Source organism: Callithrix jacchus, chromosome X (assembly GCF_049354715.1).
Source record: "Callithrix jacchus isolate 240 chromosome X, calJac240_pri, whole genome shotgun sequence".
Lineage (NCBI taxonomy): Eukaryota > Metazoa > Chordata > Mammalia > Primates > Cebidae > Callithrix > Callithrix jacchus.
This window is the reverse complement of record NC_133524.1, coordinates 97,436,367-97,456,872: the sequence shown is the minus strand read 5'-3', so window position 1 is coordinate 97,456,872 and position 20,506 is coordinate 97,436,367. Positions and strand designations below refer to the sequence as shown.

At 40.0% G+C, this 20,506-nt stretch overlaps 1 protein-coding gene across 5 annotated transcripts in view; it reads right to left on the bottom strand.

Annotated features, from left to right (window-relative positions):
• CENPI (centromere protein I) overlaps positions 1–20,506 on the bottom strand; it is a 75,820-nt gene that overhangs the window by 30,430 nt on the left and 24,884 nt on the right. For all 5 annotated transcript variants that reach the window (XM_035288631.3, XM_054250868.2, XM_008989602.5 and 2 more), the window contains 8 exons: positions 16,469–16,558; positions 16,008–16,136; positions 15,609–15,776; positions 14,454–14,574; positions 13,234–13,325; positions 10,861–10,978; positions 10,712–10,776; positions 1,226–1,320 (listed from right to left, as the gene is read on the bottom strand). In XM_035288631.3, coding sequence (XP_035144522.1) covers positions 1,226–1,320; positions 10,712–10,776; positions 10,861–10,978; positions 13,234–13,325; positions 14,454–14,574; positions 15,609–15,776; positions 16,008–16,136; positions 16,469–16,558 — 878 coding nt within the window. The remainder of the gene's footprint in view (positions 1–1,225; positions 1,321–10,711; positions 10,777–10,860; positions 10,979–13,233; positions 13,326–14,453; positions 14,575–15,608; positions 15,777–16,007; positions 16,137–16,468; positions 16,559–20,506) is intronic.

Genomic DNA, 20,506 nt, shown 5'->3' with positions numbered 1-20,506 from the left:
GGTTACAGTGAACCGAGATTGCGCCATTGCACTCCAGCCTGGGTAACAAGAGTGAAACTCTGTCTCAAAAAATAATAATAATAATAATAATAATTGACGAGATAAATCTTAATGTTTTAGTTAACAAAAAAAAATTAAAGAGAAATGTGAAAGGTACTTAGATGAAAAAAGGTTAACCAAGAATTGATAACTGTTGAAAATGGGTAATGGGCTCAGAACAGTAACACTGCAGTATTTTCTCTACTTTTGACTCAATTTGTAATTTTCTATAATATAGTTCTTCAACTGCTGAAAATAATGTGACTGATAATAGAATTTAGGAGAAGCAGCCAAGCACAGTGGCTCACACCTGTAATCCCAGCACTTTGGGAGGCCAAGAGTTTGAGACCATCCTGCCGAACAAGGTGAAACCCCATCTCTACTAAAAATACAAAAAAAAAAAACTTAGTCAGGAGTGGTGGCATGTGCCCGTAGTCCCAGCTACTCAGGAGGCTGAGGCGGAGAATCATTTGAAGCTGGGAGGCAGAGGTTGCAGTGAGCTGACATTGTGTCACTGCACTCTAGCCTGGGTGACAGAGCAAGACTCTGTCTCAAAAAAAAAAAAAGAATATAGGACAAGGCAAATATTTTTGGTAGAAAGAGGCAAAACAACCTGATTATGCAGTGCCTTAAAATTTAGTCTTTTACTTTTTTTATATAAATATAAGTGTCATACACCAGTTAACACAATAGTCTTTTATTTTGAAGGTAAAGCACACATTTAACAAAAATTTACGGCTTATATTTTAAAACTCAAGTTAAAATAAATTAACGGATATAACGAAAATACAGCTTAGAAACATAAAAACAAAGCTGCACAGCAAAATTGCCTTAGAGATTTTTCTAGCCATCATGAAAGTTGGCTTTACATATAAGAATATATTTTATAAAATTAGTTAAACTGAACAGAAGTCAAAGTCTAATCTCAGCTTGCTAGTGTTTTGCTCTATTAACTCTTGAAGTCACTTAGCAGATAAGGGGTTGCTTTTTGATTTACATAACAGAAACTTAGAGAATTAACCTTCCTCTCAGGATTGTGGGGGAAGAGTGTAAAGTCACAAAAAAGTCTTCTAGAAAGTACTACTAAGCATTTACATGAAAAAATTAGGTTTCATGCCACACTATTAAACATATGCAAACATCTGTATACAGATCGTCTCTTGTGGAAGACTGTTAGATAACTCACAGAGGACTGTTTGTAACAGGTTTCATGTGAATGTCCATAGAAAGCCACAACAGCCAATTCTGCAGTAGCTCTTTCAGACTCTGAAGAACACTACACTGAAGAGGACAAAACAAAACAAAATCATGAAATCATTCAGACATAACAGTGTTCAGAAATAACAGAGGCTTAGAGATGGAAAGGATCAAGGAGATGATCACATCCAATTTGGAACCCAACAGCTGTTTCTAAAACGTGATCAGTCTCCAGGAGACAGACAAATGCCAAGTACAAGTTTATTTTGCCATTTTCTCTACAAGAAACATACCTCAGCAGGACTGCCCAACTTATCAGCCTAGGAATAGACTTTTCTCTAAATTAAATTCATTTATAACAAATATTACAGCATCGAATAAAAACAGCATCTTTATCTACCCCTCTCAGAGATCTTTAGAAGTTGCTACAGATATGAGTTCCTCTCCCTTTTTACCTTATGGTCTACAGTTACAATTTTCCGCCTTTTTTGACGGTCACAAAAATTTATCTTATCTTCTGTGACTTTGAAAAACAAGGAATTCTAGTCTTTCTTTTCTTTTTTTTTTTCCAGAGATGGGGTCTCACTATGTTGCCCAGGTTGGAGTGCAGTGGCTATTCACAGGCGCGATCCCACTACTGATCAGCACGGGAGTTTTGACCTGCTCCGGTTCACCCCTCCTTAGGCAACCTGGTGGTCCCCCGCTCCTGGGAGATCATCATATTGATGCCGAACTTGGTGCAGACACCCGATTGGCATAGCGCACCACAGCCCAGAACTCCTGGGCTCAAGTGATCCTCCCACCTCAGCCCCCCGAGTAGCTGGGACTACAGGCACGTGCCACCGTGCCCAGCTCTAGTCTTTCTTTTCTCAGGCCTTGCCTTGATTTTCCAAGCCTCAGTCACATACAAAAACATACAATGATCACAGAAATTAATCCATGGCATTTATGATGATAAACCATAATATCTATAAATTTGAAAGCAATCCATATCATCCCAAAATCTAATACAACGAACCTTTCTTAAAAAACATTCTTAGTAAATAATGCCCTACTGATTTCAGTATTTCTAGTGATAGAGTGCTCACTGCTACTTCACAAAACAGTTCAATTAATATTTTTGTTGACAACTTGCATTGAGGTTAGAAGTAGTAGTTGAAAGCAACTCTGGAATCATCTAAGACAATAGTCTACTTCAGTGTCAACCATGGAATTTTATCATTTGAAAAGATATTCAACATTATATTATCATTTTTAAATTTTTATTTTTAATTTTTGTGGGTACACAGTATATATATACCATGTCATGTTTAGAAAACAAAAATCTTGGCCAAACACAGTGGCTCATGCCTGTAATCCCAGCACTTTGGGAAGCTGAGGTGGGCAAATCCCTTGAGCCCAGGAGACTGAGATCAGCCTAGGCAACACGGCAAAACTCTCTCTCTACTAAAAACATAAAAATTAATCAAGTGCCGGGAGCGGTGGCTCAAGCCTGTAATCCCAGCACTTTGGGAGGCCAAAGCGGGTGGATCACGAGGTCAAGAGATTGAGACCATCCTGGTCAACATGGTGAAACCCCGTCTCTACTAAAAATACAAAAAATTAGCTGGGCATGGTGGCATGTGCCTGTAATCCCAGCTACTCAGGAGGCTGAGGCAGGAGAATTGCCTGAACCCAGGAGGCGGAGGTTGCAGTGAGCCGAGATCACGCCATTGCACTCCAGCCTGGGTAACAAGAGCGAAACTCCGTCTCAAAAAAAAAAAATTAATTAAGCATGGTGGCATGTGCCTGTAGTCCCAGCTACTCAGGAGGCTGAGCTAGGAGGATAGTTTGAGCTTAGGAAGCAGAGGTTGCAGTGAGCCAAGATCGCACCACTGCACACCAGCCTGAGTAACAGAATGAGATCCCATCTCAAAAAAACAAAAGAAAGGTATGAGGTGGGTGGCTCACACTTGTAATCCCAGCACTTTGGGAGGCTAAGGTGGGTGGATCACTTGAGGCCAGGAGTTCAAGATCAGCTTGACCAACATGGCGAAACCCCGTCTCTACTAAATATACAAAAATTGGCCAGGCATGGTGGTGAGCACCTGTAATCCCAGCTACTCAGGAGGCAGAGGCAGGAGAATCACTTGAACCCGTAAGGCAGAGATTGCAGTGAGCAGAGATCGCCCCATTGCACTCCAGCCTGTGCAACAAGAATGAAACTCCATCGAGAGAGAGAGAGAGAGAGAGAGAGAGAGAGAGAGAGAGAGAGAGAGAGAGAGAGAGAGAGAGAGAGAGACAGAGAGACAGAGAGAGAGAGAGAGAGAGAGAGAGAGAGAGAGAGAGAGAGAGAGAGGGAGGGAGGGAGGGAGGGAGGGAGGGAGGGAGGGAGGGAAGGTAGGTATGAGGTTTTTATGTTCATGATGATAAGAGGACACAGGTTTTTTTATTTTCTTCTTTTTTTTTTTGAGACAGGATCACACTCCATTGCCCAAACTGGAGTGCAGTGATGTGATCTTACCTCACTGCAACCTTTGCCTCCCAGGCTCAAGCAATTCTCTGGCCTCGGCCTCCAAAGTAGCTGGAGTTACAAGTACGTGTTACTACCTCCAGGCTGATTTTTGTATTTTTAGTAGAGATGGGGTTTCACAATGTTGAACAGGCTGGTCTCGAACTCCTGACCTCAAATGATCCACCCGCCTCAGCCTCCCAAAGTGACGGGATTACAGGCGTGAGCCACTGCACTCGGCCAGTTTATGCTTTCTAAAAACAAGACTGAGAAACACAGCTCTACCCGATATGTGAACCTTTTCTACATAAATATCCTGAATAGATAGCCATTAATCCTCTGCCTGACCTGTTAAGAAATATATCACCTCTGAAAGTCCTTTATTCCATCATGAGTCTGCTCTAACTGTTACGAGATACTGCCCTATATTTGCCTCTGTTTCTTGCAGCTACACAGAGATCTCCTTTCATGTGACAATCCTTCAAATATTGAAAGGGAACCAGAAAACCTTAGTCTTTTTTCCTCCAGGCAAAATATCCCAAGTTCATTTGCTATCTCAAGTTGGAAAACTTCAAGTCATCTTGCATCATATACACTTTATCTTCAGTCACCATATCCTATCATTTTTTTTTTCTTCAAAATGTCCTACTTTTTCATTTTCTTCCCAATCCCACTATGACTACCCTAGACGGGGCCTTCACATCTTTGAGGTCATTTTATCCTCCTAGCTAGTCTCCTTTATTCTTGTATCATCTCCCAAACCCCAACACTTTCCCCATGGCTGCTAGACTCTTGTTATTTAAGTACGCCATCCACTGCATCCTCCTCCTTTCCAAGAACTTGCAGTGTACATCCCATTAGCTAAGTAACAGCACCTTTCTTTTCATCCAGTAATCTCACTCCTATATAGGTATGCCAAGGGAAGAAGTTTAAAATATATATATAATAAAGATGCTCAAGACTGTTATTTGACAAAAGAGACAAATTAGAAATAATAGAGGCCAGGTATAGTGGCTCATGCCTGTAATCCCAACACTTTGGGAGGCTGGGGTGGGAGGATCATTTGAAGCCAGAAGTTTGAGACCTGGGCAGAGTTGCCTGGGCAACATAGCAAGACCTTGTCTCTAAAAAAAATTTTAGGCCGGGGGCAGTGGCTCACACCTGTAATTCCAGCATTTTGGGAGGCCGAGTTGGGTGGATCATGAGGTCAAGAGATCGAGACCATCTTGGCCAACATGGTAAAACCACATCTCTAAAAATACAAAAATTAGCTGGGCGTAGCAGCGCATGCTGTAGTCCCAGCTACTCAGAAGGCTGAGGCAGGAGAATTGCTTGAACCTGGGAGGCAGAGATTGCAGTGAGCAAGATGGCACTACTGCACTTCAGCCTGGTGACAGAGCGAGACTCTGTCTCAGAAAAAAATTTTTTTTTAATTAGCCAGGTTTGGTGGCACATGCCTGTAGTCTCAGCTACTTGGGAGGCTGAGGTGGCAGAATCCCTTGAGCCCAGGAGTTCAAGGTTACAGCGAGCTATGATCATGCCACTGCACTCCAGCGTGGGCAACAGAACAAGATCCTGTCTCTAAAAAAACAGATAGAAAAATAATAATAAATTACTAAATAAATTATGGTGCTAAGGACTATGGTGCCACTATTAACAACATTATGATGACTATGAGGAAACACGAAAATTATTATGTATTCTGATTTTTAATTATGTATTTTGATTTTTATGTTAATTATGTATTCTGATTTTTAAATTTATGTTTACTATGTTTGCAACTATATGGAAAATCATAAATCAATAAGGAGAGATATTGAAAAATTAACATTCCAAAACAAATGTAACAACATTTGTGTGGATTTATGGGGCCTTTCCCATGCAAAATTCTTCAATGAGACCGAGCACAATGGCTCACGCCTGTAATCCGACCACTTTGGGAGGCTGAGGCAGGCAGGTCACCTGAGGTCGGGAGTTCGAGACCAGCCTGACCAACATGGAGAAACTCCGTCTCTACTAAAAATACAAAATTAGGTGGGTGTGATGGCACATGCCCATAATCCCAGCTACTTGGGAGGCTGAGGCAGGACAATCACTTGAACCCTGGAAGCTGAGGTTGTGGTGAGCCAAGATTACACCATTGCACTCCAGCCTGGGTAACAAAGAACGAAACTCCATCTCAAGAAAAAAAAAAAATTCTTCGATGAAAATAAGTTGTTTGCTGATAGGAATAACTGACCAGGACCAAACAAAACACACTGAAAATGTGAAAATATTTTAATAGACTTTAAAAATACTATTCAAGTATTAGACTAAGCTGGGTAATCAAGCTATACAATAAGGCAATAACTAGCTACTACAGGCCTCGGAAACTGATGTTTAACTAATTCTACCATATTTCACATTCCTGTTACCCTTAGTCACTTCCCAATATGTAACCCCCTTTAGTCACTTTTTTCCCTGTCTCTATGCTTGTCCCCTTTCATTGATCCTGTCCTTTCCAAACCTCTCAATTGCAGTATCCAGAACCTCTGTTCTGTAGTAACCTAAACATACACCTTCATATTCTACAAAGTATGATTTCTCTGTCTTCTTACCTTAATCATATCCTAGCTCTCCTTCACCAACAAACCAGGTCACTGCTTCCTCTGAATACATTTCCATATCCCACCTTAACAACTAGGTGTAAGCACTGCCCTATACCAAGCTTCCCACTGCTAATGTGGAACAGAATATAAGCCCCTTCTTTGAGAAGGTAAATATAAAATCAAAAATCAATCCTACTTTAAGAAGGAAATCAGATTTAATTTAATAGATAACATACAGACCAGGCGCAGTGGCTCACACTTGTAATCCCAGCACTCTGGGAGGCTGAGGTGGGTGGATCACCTCAGGTCAGGAGTTCGTGACCAGCCTGGACAACATGGCAAAACACCATCTCTACTAAAAACTACAAAAAATTAGCCAGGCATGGTAGCAGGCATTTGTAATCCCAGCTACTCAGGAGACAGAGGCAGGAGAATCACTTGAACCTGCTAGGCTGAGGTTGCAGTGAGCTGAGATCATGCCACTGCACTCCAGCTTGGGTGACACAGCGAGGCTCCATCTTAAAAAGAAGAAAGGATAATATACAGAAATCAAATGGATCTTATATTTAATCAGGTGCCACAGGAAAAAAACTGCCTTGTTTGCTGGGTGCGGTGGCTCATTCCTGTAATCCCAGCACTTTGGGAGGCCGAGGCGGGCAGATCACAAGGTCAAGAGATTGAGACCACCCTGGCCATGGTGAAACCCCATCTCTACTAAAAATACAAAAATTAGCCGGGCGTGGTGGCACGTGCCTATGGTCCCAGCTACTCAGGAGGCTGAGGCGGAAGAATTGCTTGAACCCAGGTGGAGGTTGCAGTGAGCCGAGATTGCGCCACTGCACTCCAGCCTGGCGACAGAGTAAGACTCCATCTCAAAAAAAAAAAATTGCCTTGTTTAAGTACGTTTACAAATAATCTGTGAGCTACAGAAAGAACCTCATTAGCCAAACTACTGCTAAAAGCTGAATTTGTTAGGCTAAGATCAAAGACACTATTTCTGGTTGCATTTTGTTACAGTTTTTCTCATGAGTTTGACTATCCCTTGCTTTTCTGAACACAGCATAAAAGCTCTCTTCAACCCTATTTCTAAACCATTATTCCTCCTTCCTCATGAAACCCTTTCTCCTTTGTTCATACTATCTAGCTACACTACCCTCTATTTTTTTTTATCTTCTCATATCTTTGCTGTCTATCACTTGGAAACTCATCAAGATTCATTGAGGACGTTAGAACTCTGCATCATATCCTGCCATCAACACCTCAGTTACACCAGTGTCCATGCAAATGATCTCCCCAACATTTCAGCTTCACAGTTCATTGACTTTGAATCAAATAACCTTCACCTTCATTCCACCTTAGTTACCTACTCCCACAGCCATACTATTGTGTCATAACCTGAACTGAACCACACAAAATTTTATTATTTTTTCTTTATTATAACTTCCTATTCCAGCTTTCTTACAGACTCAACTCCAATATAGTTACTCTTGTTTCTCAGCATCAGAGATACTCAATCCCTTAATTCCTTTTTTTGAGACGGAGTCTTGTTCTATCAGCCAGACTGGAGTGCAATGGTGCAATCTCGGCTCACTACAACCTCCACCTCCTGGGTTCAAGTGATTCTCCTGCCTCAGCCTCCCGAGTAGCTGGGATTACAGGCGTACACCACCACACCTGGCTAATTTTTATATTTTTAGTACAGATGGGGCTTCACCATGTTGGCCAGGCTGGTATCGAACCCCTGACCTCAAATGATCCACCTGTGTTGGTCTCCCAAAATGCTGGGAATTACAAGCGTGAGCCACCGCACCTGGCCAATTTCTTAATTTTTAACCTTCTTTTTCAGGTTTATTAGCTTTCTCCTGGCCTTATTTTCCTGTCTAGACTAGACCACAGCTGATCACAACTCTCTTGTACTCCATTCAACCAGCAAAACCCAAACTGATTCAATCTCATAATTGGCTTTCTCTTCTCCAATATCTAAATGGAAGAAAAACACAAAACTGCAAAGATTGGCACCATTCCAAATTTATGATTGCCAACTTCTGCTGGGTCCTTAATGACGCTCAGTAATTCTTTTACTTGTCTTTAACCAGCTCTTTATACTCACTGCTTGTTTTAAATAGCTACTGCCCTCCTGGAGTGACCTTCTACTCTGTCAAGCATGCTTCTCATTTAGAGAAATTTAACATTCTTAGGCACAAAGTACTTCAAGGTCTTGCTCTTTCTTCTAACTTTACAAATATATCTACCACTATCTGTGCATCCTCTCCCCAGTCTCAGAGGATAAATGGTGCCTCCCAATTCCTAACTACCCATTCAAGCAAATCTCCCTACCTAGTTTTAACCCAATACCTTCATATTTCTTCTGGAACCTTGTACCATCGATTATCCCCAATCTTTTCTCCATTTTCAACTTCTCCCTCTTCTCCACTGGCTCCTTCAACTCCATCTATAAACACACTCATATTTATCTCATTTTAGAGGCAACAAACAACTTCCCCTGGTTCACAGCCCCCTATAGCTCCTCTCCACAACTTTTTTTTTTGGTCAAAGATTTTTAAACATATTCTATACTCACTGTCTTGACTTTTCACTTACTCCTCAACCCACACAATCTGACTTCTACCTCCACACTCCACTGGAACTACTCACAAAGGAAGCCAAAACCTCTGTATTGTCAATTCTAAAAGAAACTTTTTTGTCCTTATCTTTCTGGACCTTCCTGGGATACTTGGCAACATTACTCCTTCATTCCTTTTTGATATTCTATATTCCCTTTGTTTCCTTGGAACTATTATTCTCCTGGTTCTTTTTATACCTCTGGCAATTTCTTCTTAAGATTCCTTCAGACTGTCCTCCTCCTTGGCTTGAGAATTAAATACTGTGTTCATTCCTCTGAGTTCTGTACTTAGCCTATGGTCTGCTCCCTTCCTTGCTTCCTTCCTCTCTCCACCCCCTCCCTCTCAAATATACGTGTGTATGAATGTGTATATGCATATTAGATTGAACCACAGCAAATTGCCAATCATTAACCATCTTTGACCTACAAAAAATGGCAATTTCCTATGGTCCAGCCTAATGTTTAAACAGCTCTTTAGCATGGAAAAATAAGAAAAGAAACAAATAACCCAATTAGAAGATTGAGAGAGAATTGCAAAAAAAAATTCAAACTTAAGTCTCTGAAAATTTATTAGCTGGGAAAACTGGTGTGGATGCCATGTGAATGATGATATTGGTCAGGATATATAAATTACAATTAACATAAATAGACCTCAAATCCAAGTTAATATGATAGAAATTAATCAAGTGCCATTCAATTATGACAAACACTAACCAGAACAACGTGTTTCCTGTCAATGTGGTCAACAGGAAGTGATTTAAGGTAAAAAAAAAAAAAAGTTACAAAAGAAACATTACTTAATTGTCCCTCTTTTAGGATAGGAATTCTATAAGAAAGTGGCTCTCATCCAGGCACAGTGGCTCACACCTGTAATCCCAGCACTTTGGGAGGCTGAGGCAGGAGGATCACAAAGTCAAGAGTTTGAGACCATCCTGGCCAACATGGTGAAATCTTGTCTCTACTAAAAATACAAAACTTTGAAGTTTGAGGTAGATTGGAAAAAAAATACAAAACAGCTAGGCGTGGTGGTATGCACCTGTAGTCCCAGCTACTAGGGAGGCTGAGACGAGGAGAATCACTTGAACCTGGGAGGTAGAGGTTGGTTGCATTGAGCCAAGATCGCGCCACTGCACTCCAGCCAGGCAACAGAGTGAGACTCCGTCTAAAAACAAAACAAAACAAAAAAAAAAAGAAGGTGGCTCTCAAACTCATTCAGGTAGAACTTCTGGAAGCCATATTGGTCTTCTTGGAGACCACCCCATAATAGTAATATATTATATATGAAGGTTGGAACAATTTTATTAGCAGAAAACAACTATTATTATAAATATAAAATATGAATGTTATGGGAAGTTTTGTTTGCTTTGATCACGACTGTATTCCCAGTGTCAAGAGGATATATAGTAGGTGCTCAAAATATATTTATAAAATGAATAAATGTATCTACAAAAACATAAACCACAACAATCAAACTATTTCTGTTTGTTTTTATTAGTATGCATTTGCCACTTGTTTGTTCACTATGTTATTTGCTACAAGTGGAAACACTATTTTGCAATTCTCTCGTTTCTCTCAGGAAAAGTATATGCAACACAGCCTTTAAAAAGGAACATTCTATGCATTAACTTTGAGTTGAGTGATGCAGCACCTCAACGCCCAGGTCCAAGAAAATCCTGTTATAAAACCATTGCTGTAATATCAGTTTGCAATTGTGTACTACTAGCAATAGAATAATACATCCTATGGAATCTAAGCAAGGCAAGTTTTTGTTACCTTAAAATAAATGGTTGATGTAAAGAAGAGCTGTGCTAGACGGTCAAAAAGAAGTGGTTTCACCTCTGGGAATCAAAAAAAAAATTATTCAAAATATTTTCAATCATAGCACATTGAATTAAATGACTCCAAATTTTCATGATACATACCAGAGAAGCTGCTAAAAGGAATCCAGCTCACAAGCTGAAGGAACTGTGACCGACAACAGAGGCCATCCCAGAGAGGAAGGCTCTTATACAGGAAAGCTTCACAAGAATAAAATCCCTCCTGTAACACAAGTGAATAGTAAATCCCTATATGGAGCTCTTCAGTCATAAAATTACGCTCTAAACAACCAGTTTATTTTATGCTATAGTTGCTTCACTCTTAGACTAATTTTTTGTCATCAATATATTAAAAGCCTTAGGTTAGGTGCCAGACTTCCTCAGAAAAAGGATGAGAAGATCAGTATTTGCATACATTACCATTTTTATCAAATACTTCTCAAATGCTATAAAACTTCATCAGTTGGAAAGAAGATTAACAGTTATAGAATTTTTAAAAATAAAATTTATTATCTTGGGGTACACACAGTAATTTGAACAGTCAATAAAATGTATACAATGTTATTATGTAACCAGGCTAGAAGTTCATTGGAGGTCATAGACCAAATCCCTACTCTGAGCAGCTCCATCTTTAGAGGCTTAATGTCTAGGTTGCTTATATTTCCACCAGAGTGAGGATCTGGGAATTCCCTTTTTTTTTCCTTTGTCACCTAAACCTTACATAGTAACATGCACCAGGACTCTATCCTAAGACCTTCATTTCATGACATGAATTATCTGGACAATGACATCCATATCACAGCTAAAACCACCACTTTTAACATGAGGGGTCCTACATCTGTATCTCTAGCCCAAATCTCATTCCTGAGGTCTAGACTCATTATTTTACTGCATACTAGATATGACCGCTTTGATGTCCCATAGGCATCTCTTAAGTTTTGAAACATCTTTCCTTCCAAGCCTGCTCCTCCTATATTCCTTTTCTCAGTGAGTGCCATCCATCTTCCCATGTAGGAAACATAAACATCAACCTAAATTGTTATCCTCACTACCATCGTGGATACCCAACTTCCAATTAAATGGTTTCACACCAAATCCCTAAAACTTGGGCTGGGTGTGGTGGCTCACACCTGTAATCCTAGCACTTTGGGTGGCCAAGGCAGAAGGAATGTTTAAGCCCAGGAGTTCGAGACCAGCCTGGACAATGTGGCAAACCCCCATTTTTATGAAAAAATGAAAAAAAAAAAACTAGCCAGGAGTGGTGGTGCACACCTGTATTTCTAGCTACTAGACCAAAGGGGGAGAATCAGGCTACAGTAAGCCATGATTGTGCCAGTGCACTCTAGCTTGGGCAACAGAACGAGACCTTGTCTCAAAAAAAAAAACAAAGAATTATTCCACAAACATTTATCAATCAAGCTGAACATCTATCCATGAAGAAAAGTTAGATAGTTTCTGCCTGCTGGGAGCTCATAATGTGTGGAAAAATGGGTGCTAAAAGTGTCACGATAGAGGTAAGCACAGGGAGCCATGGGAACACAGAACAAGACGCTAACCCACATTGGGGCAATAAATGAAGGCTTCTTGACAAATGAAGGTGCTAATACCTAAGCTGCAGCTTAAAATACAACTCAGGGTTACCCAGACCAAATTGTCCATTGGCTGGAACATATTTGATGCTCAAAAAATGTTGATTATAAGAACATAAGTAGTGAAGGCCGGGCACAGTGGCTCATGCCTGTAATCCCAGCACTTTGGGAGGCCAAGATAGGTGGATCACCTGAGATCAGGAGTTTGAGACCAGCCTGTCCAACATGATGACACCCTATCTCTTTATTAAAAAAAAAAAGGAAAAAAGAATATAAGTAGTGACCCTGTGAAATTTCATTACTGGCTAATTCAATTAACTGAATATATTTAATTACATCTTTAGTTTGTTCTCTAATTACAGGCTTTTCCCTTTTATTTGCATAATATAACATATTCTTTCTTGAAATCCAACGGTGCAAAGATAAATGTCCAACTCAGCTCTATTTATAATGAGTTACAAAATGAACAAATATTGTTTACAAAAGATATCAGGTACTAAAAAAAGGGGTTTTTTGTTTGTTTGTTTTTGAAACAGGATCTCACTCTGTCACCCAGGCTGCAGTGCAGTGGCACAATTATGGCTCACTGCAACCTCGACCTCCTGTGCTCAAGTGATCCTCCTACCTCATCCTCCTGAGTAGCTGGGACTACAGATGCATGCCACCACACCTGGCTAATTTTTGTATTCTTTATAGAGATGGGGTTTTGCCATGTTGCCCAAGCTAGTCTTGAACTCCTGGGCTCAAGCGATCCACCCACCCCAGCCGCTGAAGTGCTATGATTACAGGCATGAGCCACTGCACCCAGCCAAGAAAAGGTTTTCAACGGATATCTAAATAAACTTTAGTAAAGAGTGATGGAGTGTGGAAGAAGCAAGTAAAATCTTACTTGTAAGAAGCACTCTGCCCTGATGATAGTATCCAGGAAATTGGTAAATTCTCTTCCATGTTCATAATTATTCACCTTGTACCAAATACATTCTAGAGCAAAAACAGTAAATATAAGCATGTAGTTGTACCACAGTAAAAAAGTACACAAAAATAATTATGACTAAAGTAACAAATAAGTGACAAAGTAAAAAAGCCATTAAGTTTCATACATCCTAGCTAACTCATGATGTAGACTAGAACAGATACATGGAGGTGATAGTGAGATGTTCCTCAACAATTTGGTAATACAGGGAAAAGTTTACAGTGAAAAAAAATAAATGGAGAAAATTCACGTATAATGAATATGGTAAGCTTTATATCACATAGTAATCCAAGAAAGTATAAACATCTGAATTGAAAGTTTTAGAATACCCTAAACTTCAGTTAGGGTAGGCTGGGTATAATGTAAGAGTGATAGAAATTTAGTAAGTGGAAATTTAATAAACTGTATCATATTCCATTTAAAAGATTCAGAGTACAAGAAGGAGAATTGGCCTGGAACCAACTAAAAGCAACTTTAACCATCAGAAGAGTCAGGAGTTGCTTATCCTGTAAAGAAACAATTTGGTCAAAAGAAATACCATGTCCAGAGAAATATACCCTCTCCTCCCCACCATCCCCCACCATTGGAGGAATGAATGCTCAGGCTTTACTCTGGCCTGGATGAAACACTTCTCACTGCCCTTTCCTTTAATTCTATAATTAAGAAACCTTCTAATGACAAATTTGGCTCCCATATATGCTGATAGCACAGAGGGAATATTCTAGTTGGCAAATATGACCATTTTGCATACCAGAAATAATTAATCTTATAATAAGCTGACATTCTGGCTTATACATTAGTTTCCTCTGAGTTTCATTACCATTAATGGGAAGACTCTGGGGGCTTAACAGCAAGGTTCTGGACATATGAAGATGAAGAATTCTTGGATTACAATAGTCACCAAAGTAGAACACCCCATTGAGTTTTGGTGGCCATCCAGCAGTGTTTCCTTAACAAAATCTGTCTCCCTTCTTACTGTCTTAAAATTACAACAACATAAAACATTCATGCTTTAAATATATGATTACCAGAGACATAATTACGACATATGAAGGCTCCTCTTGTCTAGGATTTGGCACCCTCATAAAAGAAACCCATTTGTAAACTATCTTGTTCCATCCTCACTCAATTCTTACCTTCTTGTAATGTTTGACTCAACCAGTAATAAAACCTCAGCAAGACGGGCTCATCTCTGACACAATTAATATAGTGAAGCAGCAGAGAGCTGTTTAGCACTGAGCCCATCTGAGAAGGCAGCTGCAATGACAGAACAATCGATCAACAATTAAGTATCTGAAAAGTGGATAAGGGAATCATCATACAGAAAATATATAACAAAAACAGGCTTAGCATGATGGCTCATGTCTATAATCCCAACACTCTGGGAGGCCAAGGCAGGAAGATCACTTGAGCCCAGGAGTTTGAGACCAGCCTGGGCAACATATTTTTTAAATAATTTTTTTATTTTGAGACAGAGTCTTGCTCTGTTGCCATATGCCAGGCTGGAGTGCAGTGGTGTGACCTCAGCTCACTGCAACCTCCTGAGTTCAAGTAATTATCCTGCCTCAGCCTCCCGAATAGCTGGGACTACAGGCACGTGCCACCATGCCCAGCTAACTTTTGTATTTTAGTAGAGACGGGGTTTCACTATGTTAGCCAGGATGGTCTCAATCTCTTGACCTCATGATCCCCCTGCCTTGGCCTCCCAAAGTGCTGGGATTACAGGCATGAGCCACCACGTCCGGCTTAAATAATTTTTTTAAAACCGAGTCTCGCTCTGTCACCCAGGTGGGAGAGCAGTGGCACAATCTTGGCTCACTGCAACCTCTGTCTCCCAGGTTCAAACGATTCTCATGCCTCAGCCTCCAGAGTAGCTGGGACTATAGGCACGCACCACCGCACCCAGATAATTTTTGTATTTTTTTTTCTGTTTTTTAAAGACGGGGTTTCAGCATGTTGGTCAAGCTGGTCTTGAACTCCTGACCTCAGGTGACCCGCCCACCTCAGTCTCCCAAAATGCTGGGATAACTGGCATGAGCCACTGCGCCCAGCCTGATATAATTTTTTTAAAAAAATTAGCCAGGCGTGGTGATGCACATCTATAATCCCAGCTACTTGGAAGGCTGAGATGGGAGGATCACATAAGCCCAGGAGTTGAAGGCAGCAGTGAGCCATGATTATACCACTGCCTGTGTGACAGAATAAGACCCTGTCTCAAAAAAACAGAAAAAAAAAAGGGCCATGAAGTTCAAATAGAAAAATGCAAAGAAGCATATAGTCCAGTCACATACCTCTAAGCAATGGATGTTCTGTAAAAGTTGGGGGAAGCTTTGAAGCTGTTCTAGTGGAAATGATCTACTTCTACTCAGACAATCAGAAAGACTCATCTCTTTTTTTCCACATTCTTTAGTGCAGCTACTGGAATTGAGCACTGGTATAACTGAGAGAGAATTCCACTTCTAAAGAAAGAAAATAAAACAATCTATTGATGGACTAAACAGACTACAAACCATAAATATAAAAGCAGTTGTTAAGGTGTTTCAATTAAAGGAATCTGAATATGGTTTACACAAAATCCTGGGTAACTGACATGTATTTAAATATCTATAATCTCCTCTAAGATATGAACGGCTATTATTTGGATTTAATAAAAGAAAGCCATGCAAGTTGTTTGGGCTTTAGATACTTACTCTTTTTAGAGGACGAACATTAGCTGTACCTAACATCAATTTCAGAGGTTCTGGAGAAGGTCCCTGGTTTCTTTGCTTCATGGCAAGCAGAGCCGTCTTCCATAGATTCTCTGAATTCTTAAAATAGATCTATAAATTTGGATATAAAGTACAAGAGAGTAGGCACTCATAAATTGGAGCAACATAAAGTCTAAAACTCTTATTAATTGAAAATACATTATGAAATCTTTACACCCAGACAAATACATTTAAAGTTTTTTTTCTCATCAGCAATCTATTAAATACACTAAATAGGATTAATACAAAATGCCAATCCCTAAAAAAACTTCCCCAAAATAGTATCACAATACTAGAAAGTAAAATAGTAGGCTGTAAACATTTCAGTTGAAATCTGTAAGTTAACCTTACCAAAAATAACATATTTCAATCTCAGTATGATTTCTCTCTCCTTAATCGCTTACCTTCTTCCTTACAGGCAAAGATACAGAAATCAGAGCAGGAGCAAAGAACTTATACAGAGACAACAAAGCCTGGAGATGAGGCTGCATTCCCTGAAATAAAAATAAGTTTTTCATTTTCAATTCTGTGGCTATTAAGAAACTGAGGAAACAAATACCAATAAGAAGGAAAAAAGTATATTCAGACCATAATTTCACTACGAGATATATCTACGGAAAGATGCTATCGAAAATCAAAAAATGAGTAGCCAGGCATTCAAGTCAACCACCATAAAACAACCCTCTCCGAACTGTGATCTTCTCGCTTAAGACCTTTTTTGACTTTACTTCTACCTTCTGTTTTCTCTTTTCTTTTCTCTTCCTATACTTTAGGCTTACCAGTTATACTTACTAGCATAGCATAGCTTATTTTCACTAGTATCATACTCAGGACTCAAAGTTAACTTGTCCTTGATTTAGACATCAAAGGGATAGGACCAAAAGAAAAGCTAATACCTGATTATCATAATTCTTGGAAAATCATCTAGGAAATTATGCCATAATCAAGCAGCTTTGGTATAACTGAAACAAGTCTTACGTCTTAACAAAAACAGTAATTTCACAATGAAAGAAGTCATTACTGCTACAAACCTGTTTTATACATCTGGCTATCCGGAGAAAGAATACCACTAAAATGAATTGTAAGAAAGTAACTGAATTGTTTTATTATACTAAAATTTCATTGAATCAAATACTGTAAAAAGTAAGGCAGCAAATGAGGCTTAGAAATACAACCTTTTTTTTTTTTTTTTTTTAGACAGAGTCTTGCTCCATCGCCAGGTACCAGGCTGGAGTGCAGTGGTGCAATCTCGGCTCACTGCAACCTCCACCTCCCGGGTTCAAACAATTCTCCTGCCTCAGCCTCCTGAGTACCTGGTACTACAGGCGCATGCCACCACACCCAGCTAACTTTTGTATTTTTAGTAGAGACGGGGTTTCACCATGTTGGCCAAGATGGTCTTGATCTCTTGATCTTGTGATCCGCCTGCCTCGGCCTCCCAAAGTGCTGGGATTACAGGCGTGAGCCACTGTGCCCAGCCTAATATTTCTATTTTATAACAGCTCCTTGAAGTTAAATTTATTAAAACAAAATTAAATTGATCCAGTTTATCTACATTGAAAATATCTTCTAACCTCTGTACACCCATTATCCATGGGTATCAGAGTGTTTGTTTTGAGCCAGAATGCTTTTTATAGAATACTTGGTAGTGCTGAGGCCTTTATAACGTATAGTCTAGTTAATTATAACTATTTTTATTGTTAAAAAGTTAATGCTAAAAAAGGGGCGGGGGAGATTTCCAGTTAAAAATGGCATATTGAAGACATAATTAATTCTGGGTTCTCCTAAAGCCCCATTTAAAAGACAGTAAAAGGATGAAAAAGGTGGCTAGGCATGGTAGCTCACACCTGTGATCCCAGCAATTTGGAAGGCCGAAGTGGGTGGATCACTTGAGGTCAGGAGGTTGAGACCAGCCTGGAGTTTGAGACCAGCCTGGCCAACATGGTGAATTCCTGACTCTACTAAAAATACAAAAATTAGGCTGGGCATGGTGGTGCACACCTGCAGTCCCTGCTACTCAGGAGGCTGAGGCAGGAGAATGGCTTGAACCTGGGAGGCAGAGGTCACACTGAGCTGAGATTACATCACTGCACTCCAGCTTGGGTGATGGAGTGAGACTCCATTTCAAAGAAAGAAAGAAAAGAAAGAAAAAGAAAGAAAGAGAGAAAGAGAGAGAGAGAAAGAATAAAAAGGGGATAAAGCAAAGCATAAGTTCAAAGAGAACAAGAGAAGAGACAACAGCAAATGAAAAACCTAAACAAGATTTTGGAACCTAGAATGAAGATGGGCAAATAGTAACCAAGTCAGCAGAACAGATAAAATAAAATATAAGGTATCAACAGAAAAAGCCTCAAAAAAATCAGATTCATGTTTGACAACTCCCAGAAAGGATCAAGATTTGAGGGACCAGATATCTCTAAAAAGTGAGGATGCCAGAGGAACAGAAAACTGGAATACTGCATGAAAGGCTACATAAGAAGCAGTTAGAACCCCAAATTCCTTCACTATACTGGCAAGACATTAGGTTTTACTCTCTCAAAATGAAGCTGGACTCAGATACAACCAGGCATAGCCACGGGAGGATAACAAGACAATTTCTCACCCCCTTCTACTGCTTAGGTCTCAGAGTGCCAGTAGCCAAGTTTACACCCCATGATGATGTATTAGCCCACTCTAACACTGCTATAAAGAACTGCCCGAGACTGGGTAATTTATAAAGGAAAGAGGTTTAACTGACTCACAGTTCTGCATGGCTAGGGAGGCCTCAGGAAACTTACAATCATAATGGAAGGGGAAGCAAACACATCCTTCTTCACATGATAGCAGGAAGGAAAAGAATGAGAGCAGAGAAAAGCCGGAAGCCCCTCACTATCACAAGAATAGCATGGAGGAAACTGCCCCCATGATTCAATTACCTCCCATCAGGTCCCTCCCCATGACATGTGGGGATTATGGGAATTATAATTCAAGATGAGATTTGGGTAGAGACACAGCCAAACCATTTCAGATGGTTAATTTTAAGTGTTGATTTGGTTGGTCCACAGGCTGCGCAGATATTTGGACAAACATTATTCTGGGTGTTTCTGTGAGGGATTTTTGGATATGATTAACATTTAAATCAGCAGACTTTGAGTAAAGCAAATTGACTATCCTCTGTAATGTGGATAGGTCTCATCCAATCAGTTGAAGGCCTGAATAGAAGAGGCCCTTAAATATGAAGAAAATGTCCAACAGACTGCCTTCAGACTTTATCTGCAACAGCAGATCTTTCTGGTTCTATAGTAGACTGCCACTGAACTCAAACTGGAACATTGGCTCTCCTGGATCTCCAGTCTGCTGGCCCATCCTGTAGGTTTTGGAATTACCAACCACCATAATTAAATGAGCCAATTCCTCATATTATAAATACACACACACACACACACACACACAGAGCTGATTATGTGCAACTATGCAACCCCATAAGATAGGAAACAGGAGAATTCTGCTGAGAAAATTGACATAGTCATCTGGGAGAATCCTCAATGAAACATCAAGATCCTACAGTGAACAACTCCTGCTCATGCACACAAGTTTCCAATCATCGTGTTACTACTTTAGTTTTAAATATGAACAAATAACCTTCACCAAGCATTTGAGAAAAACTACCAGGAAAGACAGGCCAGGTGCAGTGGCTCACACCTGTAATCCCAACACTTTGGGAGGTCAAGGTGGATGGAGTGCTTGAGCCCAAGAGTTCAAGGCCAGCACGGGTGACATAGAGAGACCCTGTCTCTACAAAAAATTTAAAAATCAGCCAGGCATGGTGGTGCATGCCTGTAGTCCCAGCTACTCTGGAGGCTGAGGCGGGAGTGAGCAGTGAGCCATGATCATGCCACTGCACTCCAGTCTGGGTGACAAAGTGAGACCCCTGTCTCTTAAAAAAATTAAAATAAAATTTAAATTTAAAAAGTACCATTAGAAAAAATATACGTTAAAAAAAAGAAAAACAAAATAAAAAGTACCATTAAAGACAGACCAAACAAACTAAAAACACAAACTATGAGAAAACAGAGACAAAGCTTGAAACAGAAAAATATCACAGCCCAAGGTACATACACACGGCTCATGACTGATAGAGAGAGAATCCCAGAAACCATCCTCATCAACCCTTAAGATAAGACCTAATTCTCTTGACTGACAAGCCTAGGGTAATGTCAGGGAAAAAAAACAAACACCTAATTCTCCCTTCTTGTTCCAAAGATTGCTCTGGACAGGGCCTAGTGTATGTAGGAAAATAACATGCCTGCCTCACTTCCCACTATTCATGCCTGCCACCAGAAAGGCAATTTTTGTGGTTTGTTTCCTTCACAGATTGGGAGTTATGGGGCATGGATGGGGATAGATGGGATATATGCCTTTGCAGGTATAAGAAATTCACACATCCAGTGTATTTCCTTACA